Raw genomic sequence first — 25390 nt, forward strand, 5'->3', positions numbered from 1 at the left:
GTGTGATACGCAAACCGAATAAAAGTTCAGCTATAACCTTCTCTTACCTTTGACCCAATGAGAGTGTACAGCCACTGAATGGTTTCATTGTGGTTTATTACTCCATTCATCCCATCCACATACAACATAATCTGGCCCAAAGCTACAGAAGAGAGGAGAAAAAAGGAGGAGACGTTACGGTTTTATATGGAATCTTCAGTGATCATAACGTCAGTTGAGATTTTCATATTTTAAGTACATACAGTGTGTTATGAATCAAATCTGAAGAGATTTCCTGAGCTCTGAAATTAGCTAAATCTCTTCTCAGAGAGAAAGTGTTGACCATGGCAGAGGAAGCAAGGGCTATTCCTGGTGTCTAGAAGATGCAATTAAGGTACCAAATCCAGTGATTGTTGTTTCTGTGTGTCCTGATGTATAAATGCATGTTTGTATGTTTCTATATCTGTGTGCCATCCCAGACAGGGCAACCATATCCCCGGGATGGTGTCTGGATTGCGGCCTCCCTCAGGGGCCAAGAGGCAAAATCAGGTTTTGAAAAGCAACCTGACAGGTCTCAGATGCTATGAACCATCCTGAACTAATATAATTTTAATCCTTAAGGTAAGAGATAAATACATATTTTATGATTTGTAATTCCATTAAAAGACTATTCAGATTCTTTGAAATGTCAGAAAGCCTGAAAAAAATAAGTTTTCAGATGCCAAGTCCCAAATGCTTAGTTAAGGAAAAGACAGTCATCGCATATTATCATTATTCATCAGAAAGAAAACACAGGCCATATTGTTACCTTTAAAAAAAAAACAATTATTAACTCTAATTCTTCAGTTCCCTTCATATCAAAATCACTTGGATTCTAGATAATGAACAAACAAGTTACATATGCGACATAAATAGACTTCCTTAAATCATGTGTGACCTCCTAAATCTTTTTTCACCCACCATTACCTGGCACAGGATTGATGTTTTTAGGCAACACTTTTTTCATGGTCACAGTAGGACACCTCATTTTAGAAAATTGGAAAATACAGAAGAATGAAGTGAAAATAATTCAATAATGCCACAATTTAAGGCTAGCCACTCTTAATATATGGATATATATTCTTTTATTCGTCAAACATGCACACACACACGTTTATATGTAGGTTGTAGGAAAATGGGGCTGAATGGAAGCAGTGAAACATAAAATAGGGAGTATACACTAATTCCAAGCATAAAAATACATACATGATGTTAAGAAGTACTTATTTTCCTAGCCAACAAAAGATCAAATAAAACCACATAGATATCGTGAGAAAAAGGATGCTCCTAAATATGCAAAAACTTAAGCTTTTGTTTAAAAAACTGAATATATCCTTGACACAACACTGCGGTTTTTTTTAAAATAACAGATTACTATTCCATTTAATGGTGCAACACTGGAGATAGTCCTATTAAAATCCAGAAAATTAAAAGATGGTGTCCACTAAGCCCCATGATTATTTAGCCCTATTACAGAATTTCAGGCAATGAGGGGTAGGATGGTTGGAAAGGAATACATAATGTTGTCATTCTTTGCAAGAAATATAGACCCAATTAAAAATTCATCCCCAGAATTTACAACGAAGAGATCACAATTACAACCACTTTATCATCTTCATGAGAAAGAAGTATGTAACGTATAAAGAAAATCAAAGTTTAATGTAAAGAAATAATAAATGGCCATATGATAGCAAGTATGATAAAGGTTTTGATGATTTACTGTATAAACAATTCATACAAATTGATAAGAAAATGCTAAATACCGAGAGAAAAAAGTCAAAAGCATTTCGTAAGAGAGACAGCAAGCTGGTTTACAATAACACATCAATTTGTCCATCATCACTATAATAAAAGAATTAAAAAGATAATGAGGTAACGTTTTCTGTTAAATCAGCAGAGGTATTTTTTGAAAGAAATAATTAGGTATCAAATGCTTGAGAGGTTCAACAAGTAACCTCACACATTCCGGGTGGCAAGGCAAACTGGTACAAATCCTTTAACAAGGTTATTTAGTGCTGTAATTGCTTTAAAAATAATTTCTATTTATTTAATGCCCACTGTGTGCCAAGGTCTGAGGGGGCACTTTAGGTGTTACTCCCATTTGACAGAGAAAAGAAAACCCAAGTCTCTGAAAAGTACAAGAATGTACTCTAAAAACCCCATTGATACCGGGTGGGGATGGGAGGGGTGGGAATCGGTCAGTCAGTTAAGTGTTAAGTCACTTCAGCTCAGGTCATGATCCCATGCTGGTGGGTCCGAGCTCCCTGTTGACTCTGTGCTGAGAGCTCAGAGCCTGATGCCTGCTTTGGATTCTGTGTCTCCCTCGCTTTCTGCACTTCCCCAACTCGTGCTGTCTCGCTCTCTCCCTCAAAAATAAACAAACATTACACACACACACACACACACACACACACACACACACACGACCACCACTGATACCAAGGGGTGGAGCCCACCTCCAGCCAGGGTAAGCGGGCTCTTTTGTGTCACTACTGGGAGCCTAAAAGTCCTCTCTGACCTCTTTCCAGACATAGTGATTTCAAGAATCTGTACTAAGAAAAAAATCCTCAGTTTAAAAAAAAAAAGTGAAGCAGCAGTGAAGACAGTCACTGAAGTGTCACCGATATTAAAATATTAACTAAGACCTGGGGCACTTGGGTGGCTCAGTCAGCTGAGCATCTCAACTCCTGATTTGAGCTCAGGTCATTTCATGGTTGTTGAGATCGAGCCCCACACTGGGCTCTGTGCTGAACGCAGAGCCTGGTTGGTGTTCTCCCTCCTGCTCCCTCTCTTTCTGTCCCTCCTCTGCTTTCTCTCTCAAACAATATTAAAATTAAAAAAATATTAACTAAGACTTAAATATCTACCGTAGTTCTAGAACTCAGCTTTAGTAAATGACTGTGTGTTATGTCCTAACCCATAAAATGTTTCTGAGAAATGTTAAAATGTAAAAAATTATAAACATGACATAATTCAACAAAACAGTCAAGTCTTCATGCATAGAAGGAAAGGAAAATACAAGAAATATTAAACTTATGATTGGGTGTATGTTCTTTGGATATTTTTTTTTCCTTTTGTTTTTGTATTTCCCATTATGGACATCTATTACATTTGTAATAAGAAAGTAAATAAATATACAAAAAGGAACAAAATATGATTGTTTAATAGAAAGCATTAGGCGTTTTTCTTGGTTTTTAGACTTCTTTTCCTAGCCCATCCCTCCCAATGTACTCCTCCCTCCTTCAGAAAGGTACAGCCCACACCAGGGAATAGCGCCAAGAATTCAGTACATGCTACCCCATTTTTTCCCTTTCCACCTTTCTTTCCTCCTCTCCTACCCAAAACAAACTGGCAAACCTCCAGGAAAGGGAAGCATGCATCACTGTCCTCTTCCCATTCTACTTCCACTGGTGAAGCAAATCCACAGGCAGATTTTAACACCTTCTTCTAGATTAGCCTAAGGGCACAGGGGAGACAATCTACCCTCCAGCCTTTGAAGAGATGAATCCCTAAAGAAGACCCTGTCTCTAACGCTGAAAAGCTAGGATTGAAGGTCTTCACCCTAACAGCTCAGGGCTGCCTGCACTGTAGGAAATCCAAAAGGCTAGAGCCCTATGACAAAAGACGACAGCAAAATGAGATTTAAAAGCCAATTTGAATATCCTTAAGTTTTCTATGATCGGCTTCCCTCCAAGATCATATTGTTATTCACAAATCACATGGAGGCAACTCACCAAAAAGTCCATGTCTAATGGAATTCAAGTTTCTGATCACACTGATTTGTCACATTTTGATCATCAAAAGCTTTCCCTCTTGATCTTTTGTATCCCAGTCCTAGCGCAGAAGCACTGCTTTCTGTAAAATCCACTGCAGACACAAGAGGGCGCTAAGTGGACTGAAGTGGGTTAACACCGCACTGATTCAACCTCAAAAACCCACCAACCTAAATGCGGGGGGATGAATAGAATTCACACAGAAAGATAAAGTAGATGGCCTGAGTCAAGGGAGCCATGAAAATCAGTGATTTGCATTTTCAAAAAGAATGAGGAAGATGAGGATGTCAGAACGGAGGTGGGTAACAGCCCAGGTCCAAAAACAGGCTGCTCAGGGTATTTGCTGTTCTGCCACTGATGGAATTTACGCGAGATACACTTACGAATATTTGTGCTTCAGTTTTGCCATCTCAAAAGTGAGATAGTAAATACTGTAGTCTCGATTTTGCAGAGGTGTTGTAGGGATTGAGTTAGAACAATGCCTGACTCAGAGTAAATTGCTCAATGAATGTGAGTCCTATAAATTACCTCACTGAAGTCAATCGTCTAGTGAACAGAAGCACACATTGAAAGAATCTCAAAGACATAAAGTAGGGGAGTAGACCTTCTGCCTGATGCTAAGTCATAAAAGTTTCCTCCTGTTTTCCCTAAAAATTTTAGTTTGGGGGTGCCTGGGAGGCTCAGTTGGTTGACCATCTGACTTGATTTTGGATCAGGTCATGATCCCAGGGTCTGGGATCAAGTCCTGCATGCTGAACATGGAAAGTATTTAAGATTCTCTCTCTCCCTCTGCCCTTCCCCTGCTCATGCTCTCTCTCTCAAAATAAATTAAAAAATAGAGATGTCTATTATATGACTAAGCCATTTGAATACACATACATACACCTATACATATATACAATCACTCTCAAAATAAATTTTTAAAAAAATTTTAATGTTTTATTTCTGAGAGAGAGCGAGCAAGCGAGCGTGAGCAGGGGAGGGTCAGAGAGAGAGACACACACACAAAATCTGAAATAGCCTCCAAGATCTGAGCTGGCTATCAGCATAGAGCCCGACACGGGTCTCGAACCCACAAATGGTGAGATCATGACCTGAGCTGAAGTTGGACGCTTAACTGACTGAGCCACCTAGGCGCCCCTCGAAATAAATTTATAAAAATTATATAATTTTTTAAAAATCTGTAGTTTTACTTTTTTAGCTATATGATCCATTTTGAGATAACCTTTGTGTAAATTGTGAGGTTTAGATCGAAATTCATTTTTTTTTCATACAGATGTCTATGGAATCCAGCTCCATTTTTTGAAGAGACTATTCTGTTTTTATTTAATTGGTTTCACAGATTTTCAAAAAAAAAAAACAACAAATCAATTAGCTATGTTTGTGTGTCTCTATTTCTGGCTCTCTCTTCCATTCATCTATCCCTTTGCCAATACCATGCTATCTTGACTACCGTAGCTTTATAGTAACTCTTATAATCAGGTAACAGGATTCCTACAATTTCACTCCTTTTCAAAATTATTTTGGCTATTCCTGTCCTTTGGCCTTTTCATATGAATTTTAGAAAAAGCTTGTCTAAATCTACATAAAATCTTTCTGGAAGTATTATGAGAAATGCATTACAGATAAACTTTGAGAACTGACATCTTTACTATGTTGAATCTTCTAATCCATGAACTATTTATTATTTTTTTATTTTTTTTAATGTTTTATTTATTTCTAGGAGAGAGAGAGACAGCGTGAACAGGGGAGGGTCAGAGAGAGAGGGAGTCACAGACTCTGAAACAGGCTCCAGGCTCTGGGCTGGCAGTCAGCACAGAGCCCGACACGGGGCTCGAACCCACGAACCGCGAGATCATGACCTAAGCGAAAGTCGGACGCTTAACCGACTAAGCCACCCAGGTGCCCCATATTTGTTTATTAATTTAAATCATCTGATTGCTTTCATCAGTGCTTTGTAGTTTATAGCTACAGAATCTGTATATGACTTTTTACTAAATTTTAAGATTTTCACATTTTGGGGAGCTACTGGAAATTGTATTTTTGAAACATTTCCTTTCTAAAGTCTTTATTATTCTCATGTAGAAATAAAACTGATTTTTGTATGTTGACCTTATGTCCTGTAACTTTGTTAAATGTATTAATTCTAAGTTTTCAGGGTTTGTTCTTGTAGATTCCTTCAGACTTTCCACTTAGACAATTATGCTGTAAGGAAAAACTATTTAATTTCTTCCTTCCCAATGTATATCTTCCTTCCTCCCCTGCCCTCACCTTGCCTGACTGTACTGGTTAAGATTTTCAGTACAACATTGAGCAGGAGTGATAAAAGTAGACATCCTTGCCTTGTTCTCAATAATTTGAGGACAACATTTAGTCTTTCAAAATTATGACATCAGCTGTAGGGTTGTTTTGGTTTTTTACATTGTCCTTTATCAAGGCAAAAAAGCTCCCTCTAATTTCTAGTTTGCTCAAGATTTTTTTTAAATAAGTGAAAGCTGAATTTTGTCAAATGCTTTTTCTATTTCAATATCATGTGGTTTTTTTGCAAACAATGTGGTGGGTTACACAGAGTAAACTTCAAATATTGATCCATCCTTGCATTCCTTCCTGGCCATGGTGCATTATCCTTTTATGTGTTGCTGCACTTACTAATATTTGCTGAAGATTTTTGCTTCTTGTCTCATGAGAGATACTGGTTTATAGTATTCTACCTTTGTCTTGTTTTCTATCATGGTAATTCTGGTCTTATAAAATGAACCATTTGAGGAATCATCCCCTCTTCTACTTTCTAGAAGAGCCTGTACAATATTGGTTTTATGGTCTTTAAATGTTTACATTAACCAGGAAACTACATGGGCCTGGAGATTTCTTTTTAAGAAGATTAGTAACTGGAAATTAAATTTCTTTAGTAGACCTTGTTAGTAACAGTTAAAATAGGGCTAACTGGGTTACCCATTGTATTTTTGGTGAGTTTTAGTAGTGTGTAGTCTTTAACAAATTTCATCTAAGGTATCAATTTTATGTGCTTAGAACAGTTTATAATTCTCTTATTACCCATTTAATGTCTGCGGGGTCTATTATGATATAATGTCTTCATTCCAGATGTTGGCAAATACTGTCTTTTTTTCCCCATAATTGCTTTTCATTTTTCTTTTCAGAAAATCTATTTTTATTTTTGCTTCACTGTTTTTTTTCTTGTTTTTCTGTTTTCAATTTTGCTAATTTCTACTCTTTATTATTTCCTTCCTTCTACTTGCTTCAGTTTCTCTTTTTTCCCATTCTGTTTTCTTCTTTAAGTTTACTTATTTGCAAACACAGATAGAAAGGGGGGGGCAGAAGGAGAGAGAGAATCCCAAGAAAGAATCTGACAGTGCAGAGCCAGATGTGGGGCTCAAACTCATGAACCACGAGATCACGACCTGAGTGAGATCAAGCATTGGACTCTTAACAGACTGAACCACCCAGGCATCCCTTTACTTTGGTTTCTTAAGGTGAATGTTTGCATTCTTGTTTCTAATATAAGCATGTAATGGTACAAATTTCCCTCCATGCATTATTTTAACTGCATTTCCCAATTTCTGCTATTCTGTGTTTTCAATTTGTTCAAAATATTTTCTAATTTCCATCTAGAAGTTATCTTCAACATAGAAATAATTTTGAAGTATGTTGTTTAATTTCTAAGCATACAGAAATATGCCTGTTATCTTTGTTATTAAAAAGTTCAATTCCATGATGGTCCAAAAACCTATCACATGGTTTCATTTCTTTTAAAGTTGTTATGATCTGTCTTATGGCCCAGGATGAGGTCCATCTTGGTGACTATTTTACCTACACTTGAAGAGCGCGTGTCCTCCACTGTAGTTGGGTGGAGTGCTCTGAGAATTTCAACTGGAGTCAGCTGGCAGAGGGTGCTGTATAGTTCCTCTAGAGCTTCGCCGATTTTTAGCTGACCAGCTCTACTGATCACCAGAGAGGAATGTTGAAGTCTCCAACTAGAATTGATGGTTTTCCATTTCTTATTTCAGTGAAGCTTCTGCTTTATCTATTTTGAAGTTCTAGTTTTTTCATTTCTGGATGAACTGACACTTTCATCATTATAATGTCCTTCTTTGCTCCTTGCTGGGTTTTTTGTTGGTTGGTTGGTTTTTTTTTTTAAATTCTGGAATCTACTTTCTCTGATGTTAATATGGCCTTCTTTTTATTAACATTTGCATGATATTTATTTCTGTAACCCTTTGCTTTTAAACTACCTATAGCATTTTAATTAAAGTAGATTTTTTTTTTTTTACTCTTTGTTTATGAGAGAGACAGAGCTTGAGTCAGGGAGAGTCAGAGAGAGAGAGGGAGACACAGAATTTGAAGCAGGCTCCAGGATCCAAGCTGTCAGCACAGAGCCTGACATAGGGCTCAAACCCACGAATCGTGAGATCATGACCTGACCTGAAATCAGAGGATTAACCAACCTATCCACCAGTCATGCCCTAAAGTGGGTTTCTTGCAGGTGATTTAGTTGGATCCTGTGTTTTCATTTTGATTATCTCTGCCTTTTAACTGCTGTGATTATACCAGTTACATTTAATTATTGGTGCATCTGAAGTCAGATTTATCATTTCTAATCTGTTACTGAGCCCATCTAGTGAGCTTTCTATTTTGGTTATCACATTTTTCATTTCTATACTTTCCATTTGATTCTTCTTTATCTTCTATATATTTCTTTACTTAGACTTTCTATATTTCCATTATTTCAACAGCATCAACCTTTCTTCCTGATGCATTTTTAGACTGGCTGCTTTAACGTATTTAAAAAATCTAGTATCTGTGTTGCCTTGCCACTAGGGTGTGTTATCTTTTCCCATGCAGGTTGAGATTTTCCTATTTTATTGTATGCCAAGTAATTTTGGCTTATTTCCTGGACACTTTGAAAATTTTAAGACTCTGAGTTTTGTTTAAATATTCCAGAAAATGTTGACATTTTTGTCTAAGCAGCCAAATAACCTGGTTCAACTCAAGCCACAAGTTCTGACCTGACTTTCATGGGCTATGGTCCTAGTGCCAGTTCAGTTTTCAAAATTCTCACTTTGCCCTTCGGATTGTCCCACCCAGCGACTGGTTTGAGATTTGGGCATGATCTACCTTGTTGCTTCATTCCCACAATCTGTGGTATGCTGTTTAGGGCCAGATTCATGCATATACAGTTTGTGTGAACACAGGGCTTCATTAAAAAAAATCTTCAGGTGGGGCACCTGGGTGGCTTAGTCGGTTAAGCGTCCGACTTTCGCTTAGGTCATGATCTCGCGGTTCGTGGGTTCGAGCCCCGCGTCGGGCTCTGTGCTAACTGCCAGCTCAGAGCCTGGAGCCTGTTTCAGTCTGTGACTCCCTCTCTCTCTGACCCTCCCCTGCTCATGCTGTCTCTCTCTCTCTCTCTCTCCTAGAAATAAATAAAACAAACAAACAAACAAAAATCTTCAGGTAACTTTCCTGAGCTCCTCCCACATATCTCCCCGATACTTTTAGGTTCCCTGGGGCTCCCCCTCTTAGTCCTTCAGCCAGAAACCTGGGCCATTATATACTCTGCTCTGCCACTTATTTTCTGTGACTGTATCCATATCCAGAGCCAAGCTGTGGGAGAATGAAAAAGAAACAACAGGTGTTCCCCCGAACCCTCTGGTGACCACAGTTTTCCCTCCCAGAGAAAGTTTATGCCTCCCCTCCCTCTGAGTTCCGGATGCTATGGGCCCCAGTTGCTCACACATTACCATGGCTGTTCTCACCATGGCATCACCTAGAGGGTGGGGTGCAAGATAATACAGAAAAGAATAAGAAATGTGGGTCACTTTTGTACTCTGAGTGTTTGGAATCCTTTTTCCTCCTACTCAAGCCAAAAGCAGAAGGCTTCTTCTGGAACGCTCTCTGTCCACACCAATGTCCACTTTTGGGTTTCAGGCTGATTTGAGTCCAGACCAGAGAATATAAAAAAAATGTTACAAAATACTGTCAGTTCAATGCTATTTCAAAATCTAGACTTTTTCCTCCATCTGCCATTTTCTCTTCAGAGTCCTCAGGTAGTTGCCCTAGGTGTTTGCCCTAGTTTACAGATGTATTCAACGAGAGAGACAGGGTCACATGTGCTTATTCCATCTCACCCAGAATCCAGTCTTCTCCCTGCTCTGCTTTTAGAGCAAAAACTCCAGGGATGCTTGGGTGGCTCAGTGGATTAAGCATCCGAATTCAGCTCAGGTCATGGTCTCACTGTCCATGGGTTCAAGCCCCATGTCAGGCTCTGTGCTGACAGCTCAGAGCCTGGAGCTGCTTTGGATTCTATGTCTTCCTCTTTCTCTGCCCCTCCCCTGCTCACCTCCCCCCCACCCCGTCTCTCTCAAAAATAAACATCAAAAACAATTAGAATAAGAACTCCAGTAGCGACATGGAAAGTGGCCTAGAGAGAGCAAGTCCCATAGGGTCTTAGCCTCTGTAGTCTAACCCCATGGTTTTCAATACCTTCTCTCTTCTTCCTTTCTCCTTTTCCCCACCCTCCCTCATTTTTACTTTCCTTCCTCCCTTCTTTATGTTCATTCCTTTGTTTAAAGCTAGAGGTGTTTTACTCGGAGAAGCTCTTACAAGGAATCCTTGTCAACAGATCAGACGCTTTGCTGGATTTTGACCACTTCCTGCATCTTGACACTGGACCCCACCCTCCAGCCCACCACTGCAGTGGGTCCCAAAGGGCCATGTTAACAGCACACGGCACACAATCACCCAGGCTACATATTGGAGCTCAGGGTAAACCTGTATCTACAAAGACCCTTTTGAGTTATGAAATCAACCCAGTGAATCTGCACCAGGAATACATTTTTTTTTCTTTCAGGAAACAAAACAGAATAGAAAATAGAATAAATTTCATTTAATCAGATAAGGACTATCTTTATTGTACTGTAAATACGAATTCTTTTTTCCTGTAGGTATCCAGCCCAAAGAGTTCAGAATCTACTCTTCCAGATGCCTTCCCTTCCTTTATCCTCCACCTTTAAAGAGTCACCTGATTCCCTCATTTCTTCCTCTGAAACAGGCTTCAAATTCATCTTGTCATCCCTTCATCCCTGTCTCAGGTCCAGCTTCCATGGTCTTTTGCAAGTTGCACCAAATGCTGATCCCAGCTGGTATCTCTACCTTGACTCTCACTCTTTAGCTAATCCATGGTAGATGTTGTTACCACTCCATTTTCTAAAGCAAACACATCAGCTAAAGCTGGAAAATCTTTTGGCTCCCTCCTACCTCAGGTTGAGGACTAGGCCCCTCACCTCCCTGGTCAACCTACCTGCCTTTCAGCTTCTGGCCCAGACCACCTGGGCTTCTGAGACTCTGAACCTTCTGCCACCATCTAAGGGCTTCAATGCTAAGCCTACCAACCATGAATTAGTTACCCATGCCTCACATTTAGGAGAAGTCCTTACATGCAAAATACACATTCATTCTACAAACCAGAGCTAGATGTAAGATTTTCTTAAAGAATTTCTTACACATCAGAGGGGCGCCTGGGTGGCTTAGTCGGTTAAGCGTCCGACTTTCACTTAGGTCATGATCTCGCGGTTCGTGGGTTCGAGCCCTGCGTCGGGCTCTGTGCTGACTGCCAGCTCAGAGCCTGGAGCCTGTTTCAGTCTGTGACTCCCTGTCTCTCTGACCCTCCCCTGCTCACGCTGTCTCTCTCTCTCTCGTCTAGAAATAAATAAAAATAAAAAAAAAAAGAATTTCTTACACATCAGAGACGTACAAGAAAACAATCCCAAATCAGTTATTTGCCTTCTTGTTCATGTCCTTCCCTTTGGTCCAAGTGCAAAAAAAAAAAAAAAAAAGCTATGGAAGCTGAAAGGTAATTCCTCCTTGGCAGAGTCATCCTGACTTTTTTAACAAAGCACTCCAACGTTACTGCCCGGTGTCATCTTTTAATAAACACTTCAACCATCCTTTCTTCTTATTCAATATTACAGTGAAATTTAAGGTCACACCTATTCTGGAAACAGGTACCGAGATTCAAGAGCTGCATTTATCTGCTTAAGGGAGTTAATTAAATTTAGGCCTAAGTATTTTTAATGCAGTGTTGTTATTGTTGTTGTTTAAAGTGTTGTTATAAGAATGGATATATCACATAATTTACTAGAAAAGACTTTGGTTTCTAAACTAAGTAGGTACTTGCGTTGTTGACCCTACAGTTCCATCATGAAACCAAAGATTCCTCCCACTGAAGTTGGAGTATTTCGATTTACCATTCTACATCACCTTCCCACGATTTTTTTTCTTTGCAGATTTGTGTAGCTTTTCATTTTGATTTGTAATTTCAAAATTACAAAAAGTTGTAGGAATAGCACCAGCAACCTTGTTTACTACATTTTGCCCAAACTCATTAATTGTTCACACTGTGTACTGTGTACTTTTTTATTCTCTTTCAGCTTCTTTTCTTTTTATTTTTTTAATAGTTTATTGTCAAGTTGGTTTCCATATAACACCCAGTGCTCATCCCCACAAGTGCCCTCCACTATGCCCATCACCTCCCTTCCCCTCCCTCCCACCCCCATCAGCCCTCAATTTGTTCTTGGCATTCAAGAGTCTCTTTCAGCTTCTTAAAATTTTTTAGGGGCACCTGGGTGGCTCAGTTGGTTAAGTGTCTGACTTCAGCCTAGGTCATAATCTCACGGTTCGTGGGTTCGAGGCCTGCATCGGGCTCTGTACTGACAATTAGCTCAGAGACTGGAGCCTGTTTCAGATTCTGTATCTCCCTCTCTCTCTGACATGCTGTCTGTCTGGCTGGCTGGCTGGCTGGCTCTCTCTGTCTCTCTCTCAGATATAATTAAAACGTTAAAAAATTTTTTTAATTTTTTAATTAAAAAATGGGTATATTTAATGTGTACAGCATCATGAGTTGATACACACACACACACACACACACGGTAAAATGATTACTATAGTCAAGCTAATGAACGCATCTCCTCACGTAGTTAATGTGTGTGTGTGTGTGTGTGTGTGTGTGTGTGTGTGTGTGTGTGTTGAAAGCACCAGAAATCTACTCTCTTACTACATTTCAGGAATTCAACACAGTATTAAGCATAGTCAACACGCTTCTACATTAGATCTCTGGACTGACTGACTGCACTTACCCATTCTTGATTTTCTTTTCAAAAAAGCAGGAGTAAGGACAGTCTATCCTCAGCCATTTCCTAAGATCAGATATTTTACCATTTAAAAGTGCAACTGCAAATTACTTTTATGTATTTAAGCCAAAGCACAGAAAAACAGACCGACTATATGAAAAATTAAAGAAAAATTGACACACCACAAGAGCAATTGTCTGCTACCAACAATTATTAGTGGTCACTAAGGTATTTTCTGGAGTGGGGGAAGGGTGACCTGTGACTTGCCCGTTGGGAGTGAAGATAGATGTTGTCGTGTCCTCAGAAACAATCCGTTCTTCCGGGAGGCAGATGGAAGCACAAGGCCGACACTCCTTTCTTCCACCAGAACACACTGGGTGCTCTGACGGTTGAAAGTGAGAGCTCTTAAATCAAAGTTATCTCCAGAGCGGGAAAACCCACGACCACAAAAACCTTATCTTCTCAACAGAGCTAATTCATCTTAGAGACAAGACTTCAACTTATTTTACTCAGACCATCAAAACTCACTCTTCTTAATTCTGAAATGGATTTGCCGGTCTCCAATTTCTATTATTCACCAAAGTCCGCAGTAAATAGTGAAAAGAGATTGATAACGTTGACATTCTTGGAACTAAGTAGAGACCATGGAGTCTGAGTAACTATTCTGCTCTTCCACTTAACTGTCTGCCCTAAATAGCAAGCCTGGGCCCAGTTTTCCCCAAGGGCAACTGTCAAAGAAATACTCTTTCAACACTGATTACTGCATGAAAATTAAGGCGAATAAGCTGCCAGTTCTAGACTAGAGACAAGAATTTAATCAGCACAAAGAGCTCCAACAAGGTGTCACAGTTTTGAGTCCCCTGCTGACATTTAGCAGTATTTGCAATGCAAATTTTCCAAAGCATTCTTGGAAAAATTACTAACCTCTCTTCACCCCTGAATGCCCCCAAAGGTCCCCAAGATAAACTTTAAAATAAATCAGGCCTAAGGGCTTCGCTTAACACTTGGAGGTTTAATCACTAAGTCTTAGATAAGGGAGGGCCTTCCACCCAGGCTCCCTAAAAGAGGATTGTTGGCGTGGTTCTTTCTGACAGACCTTCCCATCAGGTGATTACTCAAACAAGCCCTGTCCATCCACATCCCCCTTTCCCATCTAGGACCACTCACACGGGACCAATTTGTTTCTGGCCTATTCCTTCACCTTCCAAATGCCAGCTTTTCATACTCCAAGTTTAAAAGTAGGCCTTCACGAGCCGTCAGTACAGAAACAGCCTCGTTACAGCCAGGGCTCTTATGGCCTTGATCACCCCTCTGCTCCTCAGCTTCTCTCAGTCTCTGCCATTCCACATCCCCCTATTTTTTTTAGATAAGGAGAAACCAAAGGAATGAAGAAAAGTTTACTACCTTAGCATTGTTTGACCTTCTAAAAATTTTGGCAGACTCCTAATTTTTCTACAAAAAGAAGTCACTCTAATGGTATGCTCCATGATGGTCTCCCAGAACTTATAGGCAGTGACCTAACAGCAGATGCACACACCCTCCCCGAGGCGTCTCAGAGCCAGAGATTAAATAAACCAGAAGCTCACAGGCCCAACTTCTGTTCATCTGAGGTGCTCCATCTAGTCCTGCTCTTCCCACAGGGACCCGAGGTGGCACCATGAGCCTGTGACAAGGCACTTGAGTGCCTCAGGGGAAGGAGCTCCTCCACTGGGCTAGGGAGGGGACACACAGGAAGCAAACACAAGGGTACCACCCTCTGAGTGGCCTACCTGTACACTGGGGTGACAGAGACAATAGGCATGAGGTTTGGGGAGACCACTTAGACCCAAGCAGGGTGGCATGAAGTGGGATGGAGCTCATAAACACCCCAATTTAGAAACAGGTAGGGTTGGTAAAGCCTAATTAGAGAAGACTTCACAGAAGACGGCAACAGAACCCTACCTTAAACACTGAGGCACACTTACCTGCAAGGAAACAGAGTTTCCAGGGCATGAGAAGAGAAAACGTACATCAATGCTTCCCCTGATTTCTACTTTCAGGACAGTGTAGCATCAAGGAAATCTTCTAGAACTCGGACCCAGGGAGAAGCTGGTTTCCATGTTGCCTCTGCCAATTCCTAGTTGTAAACAAGTGCCCAGCTTTTCAAATCTCAATTCACACATTTCTAAAATGGAAGGTAAATCCCACCGGGATCCCATGTTGTAAGGATGAAACAAGGTTATGTACTAGCCCAGCACATGGCTGATGGTCCAGCGGTTCTCACTGATGCTGTTGTGTAACTACATCTCTCGACTTCAGCTTTGTCATCTGGGAGATGAAAGGGTTAACCTGACCACCTCCAAAGCCCCCCAGCTCCGAAACTCTACAGCTTCATAACATTACTCCAAAGCCCCTTATGAGGCTGTAATATGAAGTGTCTGGCACCAGGGGGAGCACTCCTAATGCGTGTTCACATATGCACTCCCAGGCCACTGAGATCTGACTCCAAAAAAATCAGAAATAAATGTTTGGGCATTAGTTAAAGCAATCAGAGTATAATACAGTATGCTAATTTTGTACTTCTATTTAGAATTTCAACACCTTTAGAATTTTAACTCCCTAAAAAAAAAAAAAAAGCCCCAATTCTGAAACTTCCAAACTTATTAAAATTCTACCAACTACTAGTGAATCTGCATCTCAAGAGGAGTTGCTGCTGGCCTTCTGCATGGTGCTGGCTTTCTCCAGGGTGTTGCCTCTGCACCCCGGATAAAGAACCTGTGCCCTGTAATTACACTGGCTGCCAGTATCCCAGGCAGGGACCCTCTTCAGGGCTCGCAGGAAGGGCTGAAGGGGAAAATCACTGCCTAGGAAGCCTTAAACCACAGCTGTCCACCCCTAGGGCCCCACCTCCAGCACCTGATTTAATCGGTCCTGGGTGTGGACCTGGCATCCATGCTTGTCACAGCTCCCTAGGTGACTGTCCTGAGCAGGCAGGGACGTGAACCACAGGTAGATACTAAACTAAAGCATTATCTAGGAGATGTGCCTGGGTTAGGCTCTCCCCTGGCTCACTCTCGGTACTTGTTTCTAATCAAAACTGAACTTAAAGGCAAACATGGGAAAAACCGAATTCCCGTGTCTAAGAGCCATTTTCCATACTTTTCAACAGGGCAGAGAACTGTGGGTAGGAATAAGCTAGGTGACGCTGTTTGCTACCAGCCCAGCTTACCTCCCTCCTCCCCAAACTCCAAATTTCTGGGAAAGGCTTCCAGGCTTCATCATGTTTCATGGACGGTTTCAAAATTTCAGCTTTTAAGCATTATTTTAAAATCATAACATTGTGTGGGACATCTGGGTGGCTCAAGTTGCTTAAGCATTCCACTTCAGCTCAGATAATGATCTCACAGTTCATGAGTTCGAGTCCCATGTCAAGCTCTGTGCTGACAGCTCAGAGCTTGGAGCCTGCTTCAGATTCTGTGTCTCCCTCTCTCTCTCTCTCTGCTCCTCCCCTGCTTATGCATTCTCTCTCAAAAAGAAACAAACATTAAAATAAAAATCATAACATTGTGTAATGCAGTAAACAATGTTTTAAAATAAGAAAATCCCCTAGTTTCTTCTCAGAAGACTTTATTACTTTATTGCAGACCTCCACAATGGGATTTCAAAGATGTTTTAAAAATGTGGGTCCAGTGTAGGAGTTATCTACTTAAACTTAAGTTCTTTATAAGTATTACAAGTTTGCCAAGTGTATTTTTATGATATTTTACATGTATTTCAGGACAGAGAACAAAACCAAAATGTGCAAAACAGTCCAAGAAAACCTTCCTAGTGTGACTCACCCATACTTGTACCTGTTGCCTCTAAATTGAGGATGTTCAAAGGAAGAGAAAGACAAATAACAAAACATCCTTTAAAGAGAAAAATAATCAAATCCCTCTTTTGATTGTACATGTCCACTCCAGTATCTATACTCCAAAAAGCTGAAATAGATATAGATACATTTAAAAAAAATTTTTAAGTTTGATGTGTGTGGAGAAAGAGAGGAGCGAGTGTGAGTGGGGGAACGGCAGAGAGGGAGAGAGAGAATCCCAAGCAGGCTTTGCACAGCACAGAGCCCACGCGGGGCTCAAACCCATGAACCATGAGATCATGACCTGAGCCGAAGTCAGACACTTAACCCACGGAGCCACGAGGTGCCCTGGTATGGATACATTAAAAAAATCATATCAGATGCATGCTACAACATGGATGAACCTTGAAAAAACATATTATGGGAAACAAGCCAGATGCAAAAGGACAAATATTACACGATTTCACTTATATGAACTATCCAGAATAGGCAAATTCAGAGAGAGAAAAAAAGGGGTTGAGGAAGAACAAGAATGAGGAGTCATTGCTTAGTGGGTATAGTGGGTCTATTTGGAGTGATGAAAAGTTGTGGAAATAGACAGTGGTGATGGTAGTACAACATTTTGTAAAGAAAACTCCCCTGAATTGCACAGTTAAACATGGTTAGAATGGCAAATTTTGTTATATGCATGTTATGTGATTTATGTATTATGTATAGGAGATATATATATTCAAGAAAATAAACAATAAAAACCAATGGCCTAATGTCCCTAGCAGAAAACCCTAAAAGCAACTAAAAGGTCTTAGGAGTCAGGTGACCCGTCCTCCGACCTAGGTGTGTGCTCTACAAGTTCTGGAGGTGATTCTCTCTGCACAAATAGTCCTGAGACGAGACCAATCCTTGCAGAGGTGACAGAAGTACAAGGCTGTGCCCCCACAGCCGCCACTGCCACCCATCCTGCCTCCTGAGACAATGAATTAGCCTCCCATTTAATTAGCAGCTATCCCTGGCAGCTGTAATCACATCACATGCTCATTAGAACTGGATTGTTTGGTCCTAATAGTCATTATGACTGTCCCCGATGAGTACTTCGTTTTCATTCCTATAAATCTATGAACATTTTACATGTCATCAGTTACTGAAGCTACACAAAGACTTTAGGCCATGCATTAATTTTTTTAAATGTTTTTATTTATTTCTGAGAGAGCGAGAGAGGTAGCCCGAGCAAGGGAGGGTCAGAGAGAGAGAGGGAGACACAGAATCTGAAACAGGCTCCAGGCTCTGAGCTTTCAGTACAGAGCCTGACGTGGGAACCCATGAACCGTGAGATCGTTACCTGAGCTGAAGTTGGACGCTTAACCAACTGAGCCACCCAGGGGCCCCAGGCCACGCATTCTCAAACAAAGGCAAGAACCAAAAAATAAAATAAAATAATTAGCTCCTGGGTACAAAAATACCTTAAGTATTACAATGGCTTATGGTCTTCCACAGGGACATAGTACATAACAGATATACAGTATATTTGCAGCATTAACATTTCATGGTGTTGAGGATGGGGTGATTAAGAAATAAGTATGCTGGGGCGCCTGGATAGCTCAGCCGGTTAAGCATCCAGCTTCAGCTCAGATCATGATCTCATGGCTCATGGGTTCAACCTCTGCGTTGGGCTCTGTGCTGACAGCTCAGAGACTGGAGCCTGCTTCAGATTCTGTGTCTCCCTCTCTCTCTGCCCCTCCCCTGCTCATGCTTTCTCTCATTCTCATAAATGAATAAACTTAAAAAAAAGAAAGAAAGAAAGAAAAAAATGTCCCTAGGGGAATGAAAAAAAGAGGGCAGGGGCTGTTGATTAACATTGCTTTGTATACCATAATTAAAGATTTTTCTTAAGCCAAAAATAAACAGAAACCAGCTGCTCTTCACAAAAAGAAAGGAGACAAAAGAAAAGAAAAAAAGAAAGTAAAGAAAGGAAAAGTTTTCATGGAAGGCCAGTGGATGGCTTTGCTGCAGACCTCCCTCCACTCTTTTCAGCTGTGAAGGGCATTACTCTGTTTGGTCCACACTCTCTCCACTTTCCCTAAGCCTGACATGTGTCTTCATCCACCAAGCAGTCACCAGCATCTGCTAAGAGCCAGATACTCTGCTAGGCCCATTTGGGCAGGACCCGACAGCTATTAGGAGTGAAGGTGACTGGACACTTGGCCCAAGCACAATCTTAAAGAGCAGCAGGAGGGGGTGGGCCAGGGAAATGGTTGCAAGCATGGGATCCGAAGCCAAGAGACCAGGGTTTCAGGCCACATGGCATTGCCTCTTACTAAACAAGCCACTCTGGGCAAAGGATTAGAACTCTGTTGCTTCAGATCCCTCCTGTGAAAAGAGCCAGTGATGTTTCACGGAGGGTTACACGGAGAACCAAGTGAGAGCGGCAGAACACAGTGGGCTCTTGCAAGTTCAAGCACTGACTGGTAATGCTTTAGCAGGTGAGGTAGGTAATTCACAAGTACACAGCCGGCCATCACGATTACTATCGGTGGATAGGGTTCACCAACACATTCGACACTCCTGCCAGGGCCCTGCAACTCTCCCTTGGGGCGAACTCTGCCTTCAAGGTCAGCTTAGAGAAAAACAGGCTCTAGGAGCTTAGATGCAAAGCCCAACTTGAAAGACCTAAGGACGAACAGGAGCAGCAGCAGGCAGGGCTTCTAAGTCAATGAAGACTTTAAGCAATGTGTACACCTTTTTTTATGCTAATTCATCTAGCCAAGGTCTAGCCAGGTCACTTACTCTGTGTGTCCAAGGACATACTGAAAGGACACACCAAGTTCACTTCCCATAAGCTGAATAAGCAGTTTAAAAAGTTGTCTGCATTTGGGGTATGATTTCAGGGGCCCTAGAAGGAATAAATAAGCCTTTGAAAAGTATGCCTATTGCCAAAACTCTACCAGCAGGTATATGCTTCCATTCCACAAAGAAAGGTAAGGTTCAAGTGTACATTCCCTTGCGGGGTTAATTTATGTTATAAAACTTCGGTTCCAATGCCCCTCACTCACGGAGGCCGCCTCCTCGACTCTGAGAGGCCCTAGCAATGCGTTCTCAGGGTCCTGTATTTTCACACCCTTTGTAAGAGGAAGGCACTTTAACAGCAATGACTTAAGCCTATTTTTGCTTTCCAACCGCGCTCCATTATTCTTTGTCGAGTGACAGGTAGAAGGATGATCATGGGCATTTAGGGAATCCAGATAAGGGAGGTGAAGTGGGGGGGTGGGTTGGTGGGGCATATTTACATAGTTTACAATCTCCTTGGTGTACAGAGATTTTGGTTTGTCATCTGATGAAGGAGTGACTCCCGGAACACTCCCGCTGCCCAACAGGACAACTTACCTGATTGTACGACCTAAGGGGCGTGCCAGTCCTAAAGTCACTCTGTAATATGACCATGACCTAAATGTGAGGCACCCCAAGTAGGTAAGTAGGGGTATCAGTGCTTCAGATGTAAGAGGTAGAAGTTTGTGGTGTACTGTTCCAATTCCTATACCTCCCGTATGGAAGAAAACTAATAGAGGTTTATGCCCATTTGAAAAAAAATCCTAGGCATTTCCAAAAGATTACCATGAATGAGCTGTGAAGATAAAAAGACGAGTCTAAAGCAAGGGTTGGCAAACTATGGTACCACAAATTACAGTAGTCCACTGGCCAAATCTGGTCTACTGCTTATCTTAAATAAAGTTTTATTGGGACACAAGTACACCCAATGATTTATATATTGCCTAGGGCTGCTTTTGCCTACAAAAGCAAAATTGATTAGTTGATATAGAGACTCGCAAGACCTAAAGTATTTATTATCTGTTCCTTTGCAGGAAAAGTCTGAAGATCCCTGCTCTAAAGTATCCATACAAAACAAATTTCAATCAGTCATACTAGAACAAAGACTGAATTTATCTTCCTGCTTTCTCTATAGAAAACACTACAAAATCATTGTAATAGTAAGAATATAGAAAGCTACAACCAGAAAATGCAGGGAAAAATATATTATTAGAGGCATGTTAGCATGCTAATAACAATATTAAGATAATTTTTCTGGATTTTGAGGTGTTTATGGTATCTGTCAGCCTCCTATAATCTGTAATTTGTTGTGATTCATTTTCTCATTCAAAAATAATACTTTTGCACCCCAAGTCAATATAAGCTTCAGTCCCCACAAGCTGGATAACGTATATCTTCTAATGTATGAAGAAGTGACATCGGGCATTTCTGTGGACCCTAGTCACCCTGACACAGGACTCTCCTGGGTTTTTCTGTGGGTGTGGGGTGTGGAAGAGGCCTAAGCAACTATTTGGAGACAGAAGAGCTCAAACTAAGACGGTGATTATAACTGAAATAGACACATCCTCAGGGAGGGCCAGTCGTACACAATGGGGAAAAATCACCACGCAGCTCTCTTTAAAATGTGTGTTCTGTCAGAGCAAGGTGCTAAAGTGAATCCCAGTCAGGGGTTCCAAGGAGCAGAGTCAATGGTAGCCAAAGGGTATATCACCAACAAACAACAGTCACATGCAAGATACCATTCATTAGAAAGGAGGAAAAGGCAAACCAGTGAATCCTTTTGTAAAAGCTTCCTCCTTAGCTGAGGGGGGATTTTCAGAGCAGGTGTTGCTACTTCTCCTTTTCTGCTTTTCCGGCTGAGCCAGGAGCAGCGGCAGCAGAGAGGGGAATCCCCGGAGGACAGACCACGCCTTTGGGTGAGCTGCCCTGCCGGTAGGTGGTCCTGCAATAGCAGGGTGATCAAAGGCGGAGAGTTTTCTACATCATCCTGCCCTGAAAAGCTGAGTGAGCACGCCCAGAAAATTCTAAGTCCCAGAAACCTTCAGGGAACATTAACTGAGGACTAAAGTCAAGGAGAAGGCCAAGAGAGAAAACGGTGCTTTCTACTAGGTGAAGATGAGGGAGGTGGCTGGAGCCAGGGGACTCTTCCTGTTCTGTGAAAACAATGGTGGTAACAGCACAGGCTGCATGAGGTGAAAGCTGAGAAGGTACAGGGGTGTGAATGTGAATGTGAACACAGGCCTGATACCCTGCAGCTCACAGGGATGGAGCCGCAGTGAATATAGCCTCAGGGTGGCCCAGAGGAAAACTCCAAGAATCACATTATACAAAGGTTCTATGCAGAAGGAATCACTTACGAATGGCACCAAAATAGAAATTCTAAGTGACTCCCCTAATTCTAAATTTTTTAATGTTTATTTTTCTTGAGAGAGAGAGAGAGAGAGACAAAGACAGAGCATGAGTGGGTGAGGGGCACAGAGAGAGGGAGACACAGAATCCGAAGTAGGCTCCAGGCTCTGAGCTGTTGGCACAGAGCCTGATGTGAGGCTCGAACTCACAAACTCTGAGATCATGACCTGAGCTGAAGTCAAACACTTAACCGACTGAGCCATCCAGGTGCCCCAAAACTCCCCTAAATTCTAGATAACTAAGGCATAGCTATAAAGATTAACCACAAATGTTCCAGAGTCTCATTTCAATTTCATCTGATCTGATTAATAATGTAACTTATGGTGTTTTTATTAAGAATCACATAAAAATGCTCTTAATATGTATCTGAAGACATAAAGTATCCCTTCTCCCAGAGAACATGTAAAATAAGACAGGTTATGAAACTGAGCTCCATAAAACATAATTTTTTTTTTAATATTTTTATTTATTTCTAGGAGAGAGAGAGAGAGACAGCGCGAGCAGGGGAGGGTCAGAGAGACAGGGAGTCACAGACTGAAACAGGCTCCAGGCTCTGAGCTGGCAGTCAGCACAGAGCCCGACGCAGGGCCCGAACCCACGAACCGCGAGATCATGACCTAAGCGAAAGTCGGACGCTTAACCGACTAAGCCACCCAGGCGCCCCCATAAAACATAATTATTCACCTCATGAGACTATAACTTCTCTCATATACATACATTCTTGTCTAGGGAAACACACACACACACACACACACAAACACACACACACACACACCTGTATAAAAAGGAAGTAACATCAAGATTTGAAACAGTGAAAATTTGAGGCAACTTAAATGTTCATCAGCATCAGGAGGAGGCTCATGAACCTATGTACCCATACACAAATATACCACACTACAATTAAAGTACACATATAGTACATACATATGTATAATATGCCCACAGGGGTTTGCCTTATTTTTCTTTAAATCCCTGCATGCTTTTAATATTTTGTAATAAATTAAAAAGAATTATTAAATTAATCCCAAATTGACAGATTCTAATACAATAATGAATATACATCCTTTAAAGTAGAGGAAAATGGTCAATTCAATCTCTTTAAAATGCTAGGTCATTTTATGTATTCTCTTTGGTTTTTTATACATATGAATGTGTAATATGGCTGTAATGATGGTATACCATGGAATGTTTTTATATATCATTAATGAGTCAAACATTAAACATATTTAATGATGAAAATCTTTGCAATAGTCATTCAAAGTGACCCAACATTTTACTGCATAGGCATGCCTTGATTTTAGCCACTCCCCTTTTCTTAAACATAGATTTCCATTATAAATAACCTCATTTCCATTATAAATAACACCATACGGAGTATTTTTGTGTGCAGAGCTTTATCCTTTTTAGAATTATTTAAGATATGTTTCCAGTAATAGGATTATTAGTCCAAAATTTTGATCATTTTTTTGACTTTATTCATTGTCAATACATTTTAAATAGACGTGGTTGCAAGACTTCTGGTTCTGGCCAAGACTGAGAAACAAGTACCAAAATATCCCCTTCAGCTTAAGACATACAAAACCCAGATTACTTCCTTGAAAATATTTCCAGGCATGTCATAGGGAAGAGGACCCAAAGCAAAGCTGGGAAGTCATCAGACTCCCTGAGTTGGGACATCTGAGACAGCAAGATAGATGGATTACACAGGACAGAATACAAAAGAGAGCTGCACAGACAGAACTTGGAGATCTACAAAGGATTCCCACTGAGTATTTAGCAGAGTACTAATCAGTGCATGTAAGCACCTGAAGCCAAGAGAAGAGCCATCCAAAAGGATTAGAAGTAAAAATACCAGAGCTCATACAGGACTATTTCCATGAACCAAACTAAAAAAAAGATCTCATAATTCATAGGACATTGGGTACATACAGTACTCAGAAGTATCTTGTTCTACTCATGGATAATTATTAGCCCTATGCTACATGCTTCTCTGATACCACCTAATTAGGATGAAAAGCAAAATCCAAAGACTATTTCCAAATAACTGTGTTCTGGAACAAACTTTACAAATATTTGGAAAAATACAAAAATATCAGCATGCCAGTAAGGTAAAATTCATCCTGAAATTTAATGAAAAATTACCAGGCATGCAAAAAAGCAGGAAAATATGTCCCTAGTCTGGAGAAAAATTAATCAAAGCTGAAACAAAACTAATAAAGATATTGGAATTATCAGGCAAGGACATTAAACAGGTATTAAAACAGTGTTCCTTATACTCAAAAAATAAAAGTAGTGACATGAAAAATATTGAAGAGAGCTAAACTGAACTTCTAGATAAAAGGCATAATTTCCAAGATGAAAATTAGACTAAATGGAATTAATGGCAAATCAAATACAAAAGACCAGCAAAGTTGAGGACAAAGCAAAAGAAACTGCCCAAAATGAAGCAAAATTTTTTTTTAAAATTTTAAATAAACAAAGCAGTGAGTTGAGGGGCATATTTGAGTATTCTGACTGATGGAAAGTCCCACGGAGAAAAGACAGAGATGGTGTCAAAAAATACTTGCACAAATAATGGCTAAAAATTTTCCAAATTTGATGAAAACTGTAAACCTACACATCCAAGAAGCTCAACCAACCACAGTAGAAAAACCATTAAGAAAACTACACCAATTCACATCATAATCAAACTGATCAAAATCAGTGATAAAAAAAAAATATTAAAAGAGGCCCAAGGATAAGAATGACAGCAGATTTCTTGCCAGAGACAATACAAGTGAGAAGACAATGGAATAACATAGTTAAAACATGGAAAGAAAAAAAAACCTGTCACCCTAGTTTTGACACCCAGTGAAAACATCTCTTAAAAACAAAAGTGAATAAAGACTTTTCCAGACATGCAAAGGTGAAATAATTCAGCAGCAGCAGACTACACTACAAGGGATCCTTCACACAGAAGGAAGATGATGCCAGATGGAAATATGAACCTACAAAAAGGAATAAAGAACACTGGAAAACAGAAAATCAGTAAATATGTCATTTTTAAAATACTGAAATATCTTTAAAAGATAACTGGCTGCCTAGACAGAAAAATAACAATGTAGTGTGGGGTTTATAACATACATAAAAGTAAAAGGTATGATGACAGGCAAAAAGACTAATGGGGAGAAATGATACTATTTTGTGAGTTTCTTATATGGTACATGAAGTGGTATAATATCACTTGAAAAGCTGTAATGGAGTAAGATGTATACCATAAACCTAAAGCATCCATGAAAATACCAAAGAATTATAGCTAAAAAACAACAAAAAGAAATCCTAAAAAATTATCTAAAACAACTCCCCAAAAAGAGGAAAATGTAACAAAGTACAAATAGAATACAAATAGCATAATGATA

At 40.3% G+C, this 25390-nt stretch overlaps 1 protein-coding gene across 1 annotated transcript in view; it reads right to left on the bottom strand.

Moving 5' to 3' along the window:
* Positions 1–25390, bottom strand: part of FHOD3 (formin homology 2 domain containing 3) — a 403414-nt gene that overhangs the window by 190077 nt on the left and 187947 nt on the right. Inside the window, 1 exon segment of the mRNA XM_077753850.1 lies at positions 48–142. Within this exon segment, the coding sequence (XP_077609976.1) occupies positions 48–142 (95 nt within the window).

This window comes from Crocuta crocuta, unplaced genomic scaffold (assembly GCF_008692635.1).
Source record: "Crocuta crocuta isolate KB4526 unplaced genomic scaffold, BGI_CrCroc_1.0 scaffold231, whole genome shotgun sequence".
NCBI classification, from domain to species: Eukaryota; Metazoa; Chordata; class Mammalia; order Carnivora; family Hyaenidae; genus Crocuta; species Crocuta crocuta.